This window comes from Medicago sativa, chromosome 1 (genome assembly GCF_051527215.1).
Source record: "Medicago sativa cultivar Bolivia chromosome 1, Bolivia_mono, whole genome shotgun sequence".
NCBI classification, from domain to species: Eukaryota; Viridiplantae; Streptophyta; class Magnoliopsida; order Fabales; family Fabaceae; genus Medicago; species Medicago sativa.
Window position 1 is genome coordinate 15234857 of NC_140749.1, and position 14017 is coordinate 15248873.

At 32.4% G+C, this 14017-nt stretch overlaps 3 protein-coding genes and 1 long non-coding RNA gene across 7 annotated transcripts; 1 reads left to right on the forward strand and 3 right to left on the reverse strand.

Moving 5' to 3' along the window:
• Positions 1-919: 919 nt before the first annotated feature.
• LOC146953008 (uncharacterized) lies at positions 920-1425 on the reverse strand. Its single transcript, XR_015007991.1, has 2 exons — positions 1311-1425; positions 920-1132 (listed from the first exon to the last, which is right to left on the reverse strand). It is a non-coding gene; the product is annotated as an uncharacterized LOC146953008 (long non-coding RNA).
• Positions 1426-3841: 2416 nt separating this feature from the next.
• On the forward strand, positions 3842-6808 carry LOC146953009 (LEAF RUST 10 DISEASE-RESISTANCE LOCUS RECEPTOR-LIKE PROTEIN KINASE-like 2.3). Of its 2 annotated transcripts, XM_085707471.1 has the most exons (4): positions 3842-4755; positions 4941-4973; positions 5103-5126; positions 5290-6808. In XM_085707471.1, exons 1-4 carry the CDS (start codon positions 3915-3917, stop codon positions 6531-6533), a joined length of 2142 nt encoding a protein of 713 aa, XP_085563597.1. In that variant the 5' UTR covers positions 3842-3914; the 3' UTR covers positions 6534-6808. The 2 variants fall into 2 exon arrangements, with proteins under 2 accessions (XP_085563597.1, XP_085563600.1); XM_085707474.1 differs by lacking the exon at positions 4941-4973.
• Positions 6809-7592: 784 nt separating this feature from the next.
• Positions 7593-10017, reverse strand: LOC146953010 (rust resistance kinase Lr10-like). Its single transcript, XM_085707485.1, has 2 exons — positions 9205-10017; positions 7593-8807 (listed from the first exon to the last, which is right to left on the reverse strand). The coding sequence occupies exons 1-2, from the start codon at positions 9902-9904 to the stop codon at positions 7696-7698; spliced, it is 1812 nt and encodes a 603-aa protein (XP_085563611.1). The 5' UTR covers positions 9905-10017; the 3' UTR covers positions 7593-7695.
• Positions 10018-10898: 881 nt separating this feature from the next.
• Positions 10899-13646, reverse strand: LOC146953011 (rust resistance kinase Lr10-like). 3 transcript variants are annotated; one of them, XM_085707511.1, is made up of 3 exons: positions 13379-13646; positions 12359-12634; positions 10899-12272 (listed from the first exon to the last, which is right to left on the reverse strand). In XM_085707511.1, the coding sequence occupies exons 1-3, from the start codon at positions 13410-13412 to the stop codon at positions 11158-11160; spliced, it is 1425 nt and encodes a 474-aa protein (XP_085563637.1). In that variant the 5' UTR covers positions 13413-13646; the 3' UTR covers positions 10899-11157. The 3 variants fall into 3 exon arrangements, with proteins under 3 accessions (XP_085563637.1, XP_085563626.1, XP_085563633.1); XM_085707500.1 differs by having other exon boundaries at positions 12359-12943; XM_085707507.1 differs by lacking the exon at positions 13379-13646 and having other exon boundaries at positions 12359-13069.
• Between the last annotated feature and the right edge of the window lie 371 nt (positions 13647-14017).

The window sequence follows — 14017 nt, forward strand, 5'->3', positions numbered from 1 at the left end:
TGATTTTATTTTTATTGTTATGATGTATGTATGTAAGGGAAAAAATATATTGTGTGCAGATTATTTCAAAAATTTGGTAGTAAATAAGGTAATAATTTTTGTAAATAAAATATTATTAAGAAAACGTACGTAATCAAATACAAATATTATGTAATGCATATGTGTATCGATTAATATCTTATGCAATCTAAATAATTCAATTTGTGGAAAGTAAAAAATTTACTCACTAACCATAACAAAAATTAAAGAGAAATTCTACTCCACACATGAAGTAACTATATTATTTGGGAATGATTAGAATATGGAAACTCATAAATCTATTACATTGAACCGTATAGAGTAGAACCAATTTGCCCCAATCATAAATTCACCATTTTTTTTTGCACCAATCATATAGGATGGTCTTGAAAAATACATCACAAAGAGTACAATGGTAGAAGGGCGTTTAGAAACCATTGTATATATGTGTAATAGTGATATTAAAAATCAATATAAATTAATTGTGATCAATGACGGATTTAAAGTTATTCAAATAGTATTCTCTGCAAAAAATAACATTAATAAGGAGTATATTTGATAGTAGAAAAAAATGCACCTAGTAAATTGCAAATGAGCTTATATCTAAGGACACGAAAATTATTCAAATAGGGCTTATAATTAGTTAGGGAGGGATGGATTATTGGCCAAACATTGAACCGTATAATTCTCTTGAATAAAATATGCTAAATATGTTTAAATTCATATTAATAGATTATAAATTACATTTCCTCTAAAAAAAGATTATAAATTACATTATAAGTTAAAATAAGATGCTTATCATTTAAATTAGTTCGACATATGTTTTACATATCACTAAATTATTAAAATGAGCAAACGACAAAGAAGAGATTGCAAAATACACAATTTGTCTATCACAATATAATTATAACTGATCCGGATTGAAATTGAAATGAAAATATAAAAATTCTTGAGAAACTTATACAATTGAGTTTGTATTCGTTTTGTTTCTGTTCGATACAGTCCAAGATTTACATCGCCACCAAAGTTACTCATAGAATACACCTTTCTCTTTTGTAGGTGTTGCCCAAATTTGTATAACAACTTCTTCGCATAGTGGAATGAATTATATTACCTTGAAAGTACAAAGAAATAAAAAATACAAAAAGTAGATTCATTTATAATGTCGAAAAAATAAATAAATTCATTATATACAAATAAAAGTCTTCATGAGAATCATATCTAGATAGAACAGGTGTATGTGACTGTTGACATTATAAACAAACAATACATGAATGATTCGAACAACTTACTTTGATTCTTTGATTGAGTTGATCTCACAGATGTTATCAGATCTTAGTGTCATGACGATTTTTTGGAGTTTCACAGCACAATTTGGAAGAAATGTGCAAGTGAAAAGGATAAAAGAAACATATGCTATATATAGGAAAATAATAAAAGCAAACGACATCATGAACAATCATGAACAAATAAAAAATTAGTTAAAAAAATAAAACAAAATATATTTGATTTGATTTGATTTTGGTTGAGAAAATAATCAATGATGAAGATGTTTTGCTCCATCTACTTAATCAACAATACCGGAAAAAAAAATCAAGAATAATTGATTATAAATGCCATTTTCATTTTTAACAAAAGTTCCATATATATATATATATATATATATATATATATATATATATATATATATATATATATATATATATATATATATATATATATATTGGTCAAAATAAAAGTTCCATATATGCAATGTGAAATTAAAGTTCCATAAAAGATAAGTAAAGGTGTATATCATTTTCATTTATTTTGAATTGAGATTGAAATTTGAATATGTGTATAAAAACATTGTAGAATTGTATTGGAGAAGTAATAAATGCTAGAAGAAAAATGTAATGCCATGTGTACTTTGGCTCATAGAAGTATTCTTTTATATTATATAAAGATTCACGTTAGACTATTATTGGTGCAGCTCATGATTACTATTATTTGCTGCACAAAAAAAAAAAAGAGATATCATATTTGTAAGGCATAAATACCACTTCTTTGTTTTATTTTAAATAATAGTTTATTATAAATTACTATTATTTAGATTTGAATTAACGTATATTATTTCAAATCTAACAATAATATTATGAGTCATTATAGTGTCCTTGGAGTTACTTTGAGATAAAGCTCTATAAAATGTATCTTGGATTATGAAAAAAAAATTATTTTGGAGTGAAAAACCGTACAATATGTGTGTTTGTGTGCAATATCTTGCAAGTCTATTGCATCTCTTTGTAAGAAATTCGAAGATAGTAGATCGAAGAGTTGCTCTCTCCTTAGACGTAGGTTGATTTTTGAGTCGAATTAGGTAACCAAACATTGACGTGTTTGTTCTTCTACTCTCTTTATCTTGTTGCTCTTTCTTTGATTATGATTAGCTTTACACATAAGTTAATAGATTAGATCTATATCTGAATAGATGAATTTTAGCAACACTCTCTTTTCAACAATTTCTGAAACATTCACTCTCTTATTGGGTGAAACCAATGTATTTCTCAACCACTTTACGTGGGTTCCATTTTCAAAATTTAGTACCCACATTGATTTAACTCAATTAGAGAGTGAATATTAAAAAGAGTGTTTGAAAGAGAGTGTGTCTAGCACTACTCATCCGAATATTGTTTCTTGTACTATTTGATTTTTGGGCCAATGAAATTAGCTCCCCACATCATTGTCTTAAACTATGTGATTCTTTGCCTAAAATATACTCTCTATATCTCATAATAATTGTCACATTTGCATTTTTTTATGTTTCAAAATAATTATAACTTGAAAATATTGATGTAATGTTTATGATATTTTCACTAATATACCCTTATATATTGAATTTCACTCTATTTAACTGCTTACAAATAAGGGTTCAAATAATTTAAGCCGAACTATACTTTGTAAGGTCTAAGTGTGGTATTTTGAATGTATGATATGATTTGCTAATTTGTTTAAAAACATATTTTATATGAATATCTTTAAAGAAGTAATGTGATTTAAGTTTAAATAGGCTAGTGAACTAATAAATCAATGAGATTAAACTCCTTTTTGATATTTAACATAAATTGTTCAGAAAATTTGACTATATATTATAGGGTTAAATATGATTTTTTTTTTGAAGGAGGGTTAAATATGATTTTGTTCCCTATAAATATATATATATATCAACTTTTTCGTTTTAGTCTCTACATTATATGAGTAGTAATATTTGTACAAAGTAATAAATGTCTTTCCCTTAAAAAAAAAAAAGTAATAAGGGTCTTTTAAAACTGCATACAATCCAAATGTTACAATAGACGGAGGAAGTATTATACAGTCAAAATAATTAATCATTTTTTCTATTATTAAATTCGCATGTGGTCTAGTGGACCGCGCTTTAATTTTCGTGGATATATTGAATACAATGTGCACATCTGGATTCATATGGAGGCGCCCACATTTCTATACACCATCAGTCGTGATTACTGTACTTCAACAAACTTGCATAACGCAACAAAAATAACAAAATTATTATAATCACATAAAGTTTGGGCATAGTCAATTCTTGAAACTGAGATTTTAGAGTCATGATCATGAACATTTAATTTAGACATGTTTTTATGCAATTGTTGACTCGTTATTGTTGTATCGTGTGCCTAAAAAGATATCATATTGCAACTTGCAAAATTTAATATGGATATGGTAGAAAAGAAAGAATAAAAAAAGTCAACAATGAGAAAGCAGAGACAAAGACAGCTAGATATGGTGGCAGCCTATTGATAAATGATTGGCCATTTATAAAATTCATAAACACAAACCAATCACAACGTTTGTACATGAAGGGTGCATTTAGTAATTTTCATATCTTCTTCAAGACTTGAATGATGAAGAAACAAGCTCCATTTTCTTCATCATATTTACAAACACTAGTATTAATATTTGCTTCAATTCTTTTCCTATTCCATCAAAATTGTCTAGCTAAGCATCACAAACCATGTCCAACTTCATCATGCGGCAAAATTCACAACATAACATATCCATTCCGTCTCAAAACCGATCCAAGCCAATGTGGAGACACAAGGTACGAATTAGATTGCAATGAAAACGGTCCATCATTAACCATGTTCTCCGGGAAATACTATGTACAACACATTGATTACAAGAGATTTACAATTTCATTAAGTGACGCGGGTGCAGTGGAAGACAGTAATTGCTCTTTCATTCCACGGTACTTTTTATATGATCGAAGTTTTAACAATGTTCTTTTTGGCGAAGACAATTTTGGATCCGAGCCGTTCATTCTGGATCCTATAAATCCATTGAGAATAGCATATTTCAATTGTTCAAATCCAATAAAAGATCCACGGTACGTTAAGGTGGACATGAGTCGTTGTAGCACACATGGGAATAGCAGTACTAATCATGTGTATGCTGTTTTGGAACCATCATTGTTTGAGTATCGTGTTGAGGATATTAAGGTTGGGTGTGATTTTATGGTGGCTACGTTGGCTAAGGCACAACCGGAGATTGTGAAAGATAATGTTTCATACGATGAGATTCATCGGATGATAATTGATGGATTTGAGGTTTCTTGGTTGCCTGTGATTTGTGAAGATAGATGTGGAAAGGGAACAAGTTGTAAGGTTGTTGATGAAGATAGTGGAGAAGTTCAATGTAATAAGCAATTATGTCATTATGCTTACCAAACAACTGATAAGTGTGGTACGTATGTTTGGCACATGCCACTTTCTGACTTTCTAAGTAGTTTGATTATGATTTCAAGAAGATTATAACTGAAATTCTCTCAAACAGACATAATTTACTTATACCAGTAAATGTTTAATTGTTGGTCCATGTAAGTCTTTTGAATCATAAGCTAACTATATTATTGTTTTGTGGTGTTTCAGAACTTCAAGACCAGATATTTGGTTATACTCGTGGTATGGATTAATTTCCTTTATTGTTTTTCTCCTCCAACATTTCCCTTGTTTCTCTATTAAATATCTACCATTAAAATATATATGTATAATTTGATGGACTTATTTACTTTTATTTTCTGTTTTTTGCAGCTTATCTTAGAGGCATCTTTATTGGTAAGAACCTTCTACTTTTTTGAACAAAGAAGCTTGTACTTTTTTTTTTTTTTTTTGGTTTTGAGAAGCTTGTACTTATTCTGTGATACATTAATTTGAGTCATATACAAATTGGTATCATAATTTACACTTGAATAAAACTAAATCAGATTGAAACATGCAGGACTTGGAAGTAGAATCACATTTAGTACAAGACAATTGGACAATCCAGTTGGACTAGAATACTTCGATGGAGGAATAATTATAGGAAGAAATGTTATTCCCTTATTCATAGGAGTTAGATTTGTATTTGGTGTTATAGTTCTACTTGTGCTATTTATCTATAAATGGAGAAGGAGACATTTATCAATGTATGATAACATCGAAAACTTTTTGCTAGAAAGCAATCTAAATCCTATAAGGTATGAATACAAAGAAATCAAGAAGATGACTGGAGGTTTTAGAGTGAAATTAGGTCAAGGAGGTTTTGGTGCTGTGTACAAAGGAAAGCTAAGAAGTGGACCGGATGTCGCAATAAAGATGTTGACAAAATCCAATGTTAATAATGGACAAGATTTTATCAACGAAGTTGCGACCATTGGAAGAATACATCATGTTAATGTGGTACGTCTTGTTGGATACTGTGTTGAAGGAAAAAAGAGTGCACTTGTTTACGAATTCATGCCGAATGGGTCATTAGATAAGTACATTTTCCCTAAAGAAGGAGTTGATCCTTTGAGTTACGAGAAAATATATGAAATATCTCTTGGAATAGCTCGTGGGATAGAATATCTGCATCGAGGTTGTGATATGCAAATTCTACATTTTGATATCAAGCCTCATAATATTCTTCTAGACGAAGACTTCGTTCCAAAGGTTTCGGATTTTGGACTTGCAAAGCTATATCCTGTGAACGATAGCATTGTTCCGTTAACTGCGGCAAGAGGAACTTTGGGTTACATGGCTCCTGAATTGTTCTACAAAAATATTGGAGGAGTGTCTTACAAAGCTGATGTATACAGCTTTGGAATGCTTTTGATGGAAATGGCAGGTAAGAGGAAGAACTCGGATCCTAACGCAGCCCACTCGAGTCAACATTACTTCCCATTTTGGATTTATGATCAATTTAAAGAAGAGAGAGAGATTGAAATAATGGAAGATGTCTCCGAAGAGGGAATGGCCTTAGCTAAAAGGATGTTTATGGTTGCACTTTGGTGTATTCAGTTGAAACCGAGTGATCGTCCTTCAATGAACAAAGTAGTTGAGATGCTTGAAGGGAAAACTGAAAGCCTTGAATTGCCTCCAAGGCCTTCTTTTTATGCGAATGAAAATTATAAACATCATGATGAAATCAGCTCTGATCATACATCATGGGGTGATTCCACCAGCATTGGCCAAACCTCAACTAATCATTCATTTGACGATTGATCTTGACAAACACAGATTATGTCAGCAGAACTTTGGTTCTGTTATTTAACTGTGAAAGTTTCTGGTATGAAACTTTTAGTGGCAAAAGAAACAAGGATTTGTTTAATTCTTCAGCTCATCATTGTTTCCTTCATTATTTGTTTCTCTTGTTTTTTTTGTGGTGCAAAATGTAATTTACTTCATGCTGTTGTACATTCAAACTACCATCTTAACAAAGTGGTAATAAATTCTTTATCCAAAACTGTTGGATAATCAATACATAATTTTGCTCTGAATAATTGGATCCATGTCTCGATACCCAGTAATTGAACCATCAACTTTGATACCATTTGTTTGCACCAAAGTACACTTTCAAAAACTGTTAACTTCTTGTGAGAACCTAATCGCTTTGTTGGTGTTAGTGCTGTAGACAAAGAATATTGAGAACTCAAAAACCCTTCCCTTATTGTGATACTATAGTAAGGAAAATTTTGGGAAACTATGAAAAATCTCCACTTTTAGATTAGTGAAAAGCAGAAAGTAAAAAAAATGGAAGAAAAAAAAATACACAAAAGTTGTTAACCGAGTTCGATCAATTCTGCCTGCGTCTCCGGGCTGCTTAAGGCCTTTCATTGAAAAGGAAAATATAAACAAATGCTTTACAAAACAATCTCAATTGAAGAAACTAAACCATAGCCATCTTTGACCCAGATGTAGCCAAATTATTTGACTAAGGCATAGCTATCATATTTGACTTACAGAAAATACTTCACCTTAAATACTTTTAATGTTAATTATTGCTGGTTTGTTTCAGCCCCTGTTTTGTCAACACTTGCATGTATAGTTCATAGCTCTATCGGCTTGAGAAAATTATCTTACTTCTATTTCTCATAAAATTTACATGAATATGTCTTGAACTAATAGCCGTCATAACAATTCAGTTAACTCAATTATAAGCAGTAACTGCTGTAACAAAAATAACACAATGTTGCAGCATATTATTGTTGCCCAACAATTAACTGCTTCAGCATAACTACTTGAAAAAGATTTTGAATGTTGATACACTTCAACGAATAATGATTTTGAATTTTGATCCACTTGAACGAATAATGTGAATGAATACAAAAAAAAAAAAATATAATTGAGTATGTATTACATTTGATGAACCTGAAAGTAAACTCATTTAGTCTATTTCAGGAATAACTTCCAACTCAAAATTTAGATGTCTAGTTGGAATAACTTCATTTGTTCTATTAGCACCAATAGAGTCGAAAGGAGTAGGGGGCGTCATTAAATTTTCTCCATCACCTTCAAGCATTTGTACCACGCTTTTCATGGATGGCCGATCCACTGGATTCCATTGAATACACCAAAGTCCGACCAGCGCAAGTTTCTTTGCAATTCTAACATCACCCTCATCCTCAATATTAACTCGTACTTCTTTACCTTCAATCAAATTATGAATCCATTCTGGGTAAAGAACTTGGAATGTTTCCTCCGCAGACACGTTGGTATTCTTTCTTCCACCAACCATCTCAAGCAACAACATTCCATAGCTATAAATATCAGACTTAGAAGAAACATTTCCGAAGTTTCTCGAGAAAACTTCAGGTGCAATGTATCCTAAGGTTCCTCTCGCTGCGGTCATAGACACGGTGCTTTGGTTTTTTGGACACAATTTAGCAAGTCCAAAGTCGGTTATTTTGGGACTCAAATTATCATCTATTAACACATTGTGTGGATTGATATCAAAGTGAAGTATTCTATGATCACAACCAATATGAAGATACTCAATCCCTCTTGCAACACCAAGAGCAATTCGTTGCAACTCTTCCCAACCGAGAAAAACATCCTTGTTTTCCGGTGGTGCCAAGAAATTCTGCAACGAGCCATTAGGAAAGAAATTATAGACAAGAGCACGGTGGAATCCATCAGCACAGAATCCGAGCAAGCGAACGACATTGACATGATGAATTTTTCCCATAGTTCCGACTTCATTGATGAAATCGTTTCCATCTCCTTGTGTTTCATTGAGTACCTTCACAGCAACCAAAATTTCTTGAGAGAGCATGCCTTTGAACACGGCTCCATGAGCTCCTTCTCCTAGACTCTCTTTGAAGCCATTTGTTATTCTCTTAATATCAGCATAAGTAAATCTTGTAGGTTTCATTGCTCTATAATCCTCTAAGAATTTCTCTATCCTTGCTATATCATCTCCTTTCATCTTAAAATAACGATAAATGCGAAGAAATACATTTGCCAATAGCAGCAAAATCATGGAACCAACTATAACCCCTGTTCATGAAAATTATGTCAGAACCATAACAAATTATAAACAACTATAAGATTGTTTGACAGAACTAATGGAAATAGCTCGTTACAAGTTCATATGCAATTTTCAGCTTATTTTCACAAGCACTATAAGATTGCTTACAAAAACATACTATAATTTACACAAACTATTTATTAACTTTTATTGTAGACAGAAATAGCTTATACATAAGTGGTTATCATGAATGTTCATGATAAGCGCTTATCCTATAAGCTGCAAATTAAGTTGTATCTCCAAACATGGTCTTAGTTGAGTATATTTAAATAATGTTTCTAATTATAACTCAAAAGTGCAACCTTACTTAGAAATAACCTTTCTAAAAAATAACCAACAAAAGATAAATGAAAGAATGTAACATACCAGCTGTAATTAAAAGAACAGTAGATTTTGCAATCCCATCTGATTTACAAACAAAACATTCAACTTCACCATTTCTAGTACCATTCTTCCATTTACATTTCTGCCCTTGAACTTCACAAAAACTACAATTCGGTTTAGACCATTCCATAATCAAACTCTCTGTAACATCATCTTCCCATTCCTCAATCATCCAACCAACATTCAAAACTTCACTCACTTTTCTACATGAAACCAATTCAGGATCAATAAAATCACCACTAGATTCACGTTGCTGAACTGAACAATCTTTGTTCGAATCGCAACGAAAGAAACTCACGTTGCGCTGTATATTAAACTCATGAAAGTGAAACTGAAACTGCGAAACTGATGGGTTTCCTAGTTTTAATAATTGTCTTGCAAGACAATTTTTCGGGTCGTAGATTTGGAACTTTTGAGTTTTGTAGTCTATTCGTTTAATGAAAAGTTGTAGCGGAATTTTGGGAAATTCTAACATGGTTTCATCTTTATCTGTACATGATAATTCAAAACCTTGAGGATTGGTGTGATTAATGTTGTTGTTGTTGCTGTTTTTGAGATGAAATGGAAACTGAATTTGAAGGTTTCCACATTTTTCAGTGCATTGGTTTTTGGATGTTACTGGTTTTCCTAATAGAAGAAATAATAGAGTTACTATAAAGGGAAAATTGTGAAAATTTGCCATTGTTTTGCATGATTAATTTTGCAGGTTTATATTGATGTTGTTATAGTTTGAAATAATAACTATTATTTTTTGTATAATAAAATGTGCATGTGGCCTAGTGGACATGGCCAATGAGTTTGGTGAAAATTGAATACTTTACAATTGATATGTACAACTGGAATCAGCAATCATGTGGTGGGGGAGTTGATACTTCTAAAGTGAATTATATTCTTTATATATAATAATGTATTATTATATTCCAGAAGCACACCATGACACCATAGTCAAAATTGTTATACTTTGACATGTTTGTGCACGTATTTGAAAGAAATTGATCAACGAGTTTAATAAGGATAGGAAAAGTGAAAGTTTTTTTTAGAAAGTAGTAGTTGCTATAATTATAAGCAGTTTTTTTTAGAAAGAATACATCAACAAATATTTCTCTAAATATAATAATCTCCCCGAACAAGGCACCGCATCAGACCTCCTTCTGTATGCCTCACCTCACTGCACAGGAGTACTCCTCGTCACATCATAGCCGTTGGATCAATCTCTTACGACTACGCACATCATGCTCTGGGTTTCTAGGGGACCTTTACAACGTCTCCAACTATAAAAGGTTGACTTGGCGTCACACTCAAAGTTATGATCACAATTCGCCATATTTTCACACGCTTTTCTCCTCTCGGCTTGAACGTCGAAGTGCTAACCTTTTTTGCAGGCTTCTGCCTCATCCACCGCACTGAAGAACAATATCCTCCGCGTTGGAATCTTCTCTCTGTCGCACTTAGTTCTTCAGAATTCTCACCGACTCATCTCTACTCTGGACTACTCCAGTACTATAAGTAAACTTTCATATCACTAAACATATTTTTTGTTGAAATTTGATGTAAAATTTTAGTGTAAAGATATGATTTCTTTATTTAAAACAGCCATACTCTTCTATGTTGGTGACTTTGTTATTTTTACTTTTTTTTTATCAAATTAAAATACTGCTCGTTAAACAAGAACAGAGTAGGGAAAATTAATACATTTTATTATAGTTCCTGCATCAGAGAAAATTGTAACTCTGCTTTACTTTGGTATTCTAGTTTGAGCATTTCATTTTAACGATGTCTTAGAGCGACTCCTCCCACTCATAAAACAAGCTTTCTCAATTGATACATTCAATATATAAATATATTCCTAAATTTACAAACCTTTATGATTAAGTAGTACTTTGCTAAAAAGTGATAAGCCATTAGAATAAAAATTTATTTATACAATCAAAATATTTAATCTATTTCTTGAATCACTTCAAGCTCCAAATTCATACGTTCTGCAACAATACTAGTAGATGTATTTGTTGAAGTAGTAGGTCCAAAAGGGTTGCAGGGAACTTTTAACTTGTCTCCATCTCCTTGCAGCATTTGCATCACAGTTTTCATAGACGGACGATGCATAGGTTGCCATTGGATGCACCAAAGTCCCACGATTGCCAATTTTTTCGCAATTCTTAAATCTCCCTCTTCATCTATAGGGATTTGTATTTCTTCCCCTTCAAGCAAACTGTGAATCCAATCTGGATATAGAACTTGAAAGTTTTCTTCATTTGTGGTTGTGCTTGTATTCTTTCTTCCTCCAACAATTTCCAATAGCAACATACCATAGCTATATATATCAGATTTATAAGATACATTACCAAAATTTCTAGAAAAAACTTCGGGTGCCATGTATCCTAATGTTCCTCTGGCTGCAGTCATAGATATAGTACTCTGATTTTTCGCGCACATCTTAGCCAAACCGAAGTCTGTAATTTTTGGAGTTAATTTTTCATCGATCAAGACATTATGAGGATTTATGTCAAAGTGAAGAATCCTTTGATCACAACCTTGGTGAAGATACTCGATTCCATTGGCTATGCCTAGAGCAATTTGCTGCAACTTGTCCCATCCAAGGAAACTATCTTTGTTGCTAGGGGGAGAAATGAATTTCTGCAGCGAACCATTTGGGAAAAAGTCATAGACTAGAGCACGATGAAATCCATCGGCGCAAAAGCCAAGCAAACGGACAACATTGAGATGGTGGATTTTGCCCATCGTTCCCACTTCATTTATGAACTCATTCCCATCTCCTTCTGCATTATTGAGCATTTTAACAGCAACCATAATTTGACTCGATAATTTACCTTTGTAAACAGCTCCATGAGCTCCTTCTCCTATCATATGCTTAAATTTATTTGTGATTCTCTTTATGTCAGCATAGGAGAATCTGGTTGGCTTTAAAGCCTTATAATCCTTCAAAAAGTTTTCAATTCTTGTATGATCTTCGCCTTTCATCTTGAAATGGCGATGAACTCGAACGATAGCACAGATCAGAAGCACTAGCAAAGTTGAACCAAAGATTACACCTGCACTTAAATATTCTATATCCTTAAAAATTCTCAGAAAGATATAATAATAAGGAAATGAAAGGATATGAGAAAAGTTGTGTTACCTGCAGTGGATAAAATAATGAATGTAATCTTCTTCTTTGATTTGTGTTCACATTTCAAGCATCCTATGTCAAAATTGGTAGCAGACCATGTAAATGACAGTCTGTTGTTTCGAATACCAAATGCCTGGAATGGATAAACGCGATCAAACAGTTTGATGCAGTATACTAAGTCAGATTCAACAATACTTTCTTCATCCGAATCAGCAACATAAATTGGACAAGATTTGATATCTTGCGTGATGTGGTACACTGGATCGTTGTTTCTAATTTGGACTGCTGCAGAACAATTGAAAAAACTAATATTGGTATGTTCAAATTGTAAATACTTAAACGGAAATATTGATGAGAAGTTGTGATCAAGTAGAAGTTGCTGTAAACAATTTCCGGGATCGGATAGAGTAATAGTTTTGTAACTATAATAAATGTCAGTGACGATGAATTTCACAGGGACTGGTTGAGTAGGAAGTTCAAGAATCTTCATGTTATGTGTACAGTTGAGCTTGAAGGGACATCCAATGGAAGCATCACTCAGACCATTTCCAAGGTTTTTATTTAACAGCAGCAATACTACAAGTGTTGTGATCACTGACATGTTGAATGGAATAACACTTCAATCTAGGTGTAATTTCATATATAGCAATATAGAAACATAATTTCATTTAGCTCTATGCATTAAAAATAATGCTGCAAAAACTAAAATATATTGAAGAATCAGTCAAAGTCCAAAACCATCATGTGCATTGCATCATCATCTAAGGAAAAATCGAATTTTCCAGCAAGTCAACTACTATAATTTCTTTCTTGTCTTTAATAATTATTTAGTGAAAGTCAAGAACGATGGCTTAAAGACTTTGACATTGAGAAAGACAATTTTGTCCTCAGATACACATTCCCTTTCGGATAATAATCAGTTAATTCTATAGTGGAATTCATTTTTTAGCATCAATCATATGCAAAAATAATAATTCACATTGACTTTGAGGCAGAGAGAGAGAAAGAGTGAGACAGTTTTGTCCTTACAGCTAGTCTCTAATAAGTGATGTGTATATTCCATTTCAGCATCAGTAATGAGGAGAGAAATGGAATCATTTGTGTGCTTCCTCCAAATTGTTATAGCTCCTGTTGTGATACTACTGCATCATCATCATCAAACATGTGATGCAATTACAAATAATAGTAACCAAAATTATTGTCCACCTTCTTCATGTGGAAAAATCAGAAACATAAAACATCCGTTTCGACTTAAGAATGATCCAGCAACCTGTGGTGATCCGAGGTACGAGTTATCCTGCGAAAACAACATGACAATGTTATCTCTTTTTTCGGGTAAGTACTATGTGAAATCAATCAACTACAAAATCTACACAATTCGATTAGTTGATTCCGGAATTCAAGAGGGTAACTGCTCCACCATTCCTCGCTATTTCATAACAACATCCAATTTCACAAGTTCTTACAATTATAACTACCACGGGGATGCATATGAAGTCGGTTCTCCGCCATGGGTGGGGCATGTAGTATACTTGAACTGTAGCAATCCAGTGAAGAACGATCCTATGTATGTGAATACATATCCATGCATCAAATTGCATTCTAAAGGCCATGTTTATGCTATCACCGGCGACATCAAAACTGGGAGCTTAAACGTTGGTTGTCGAG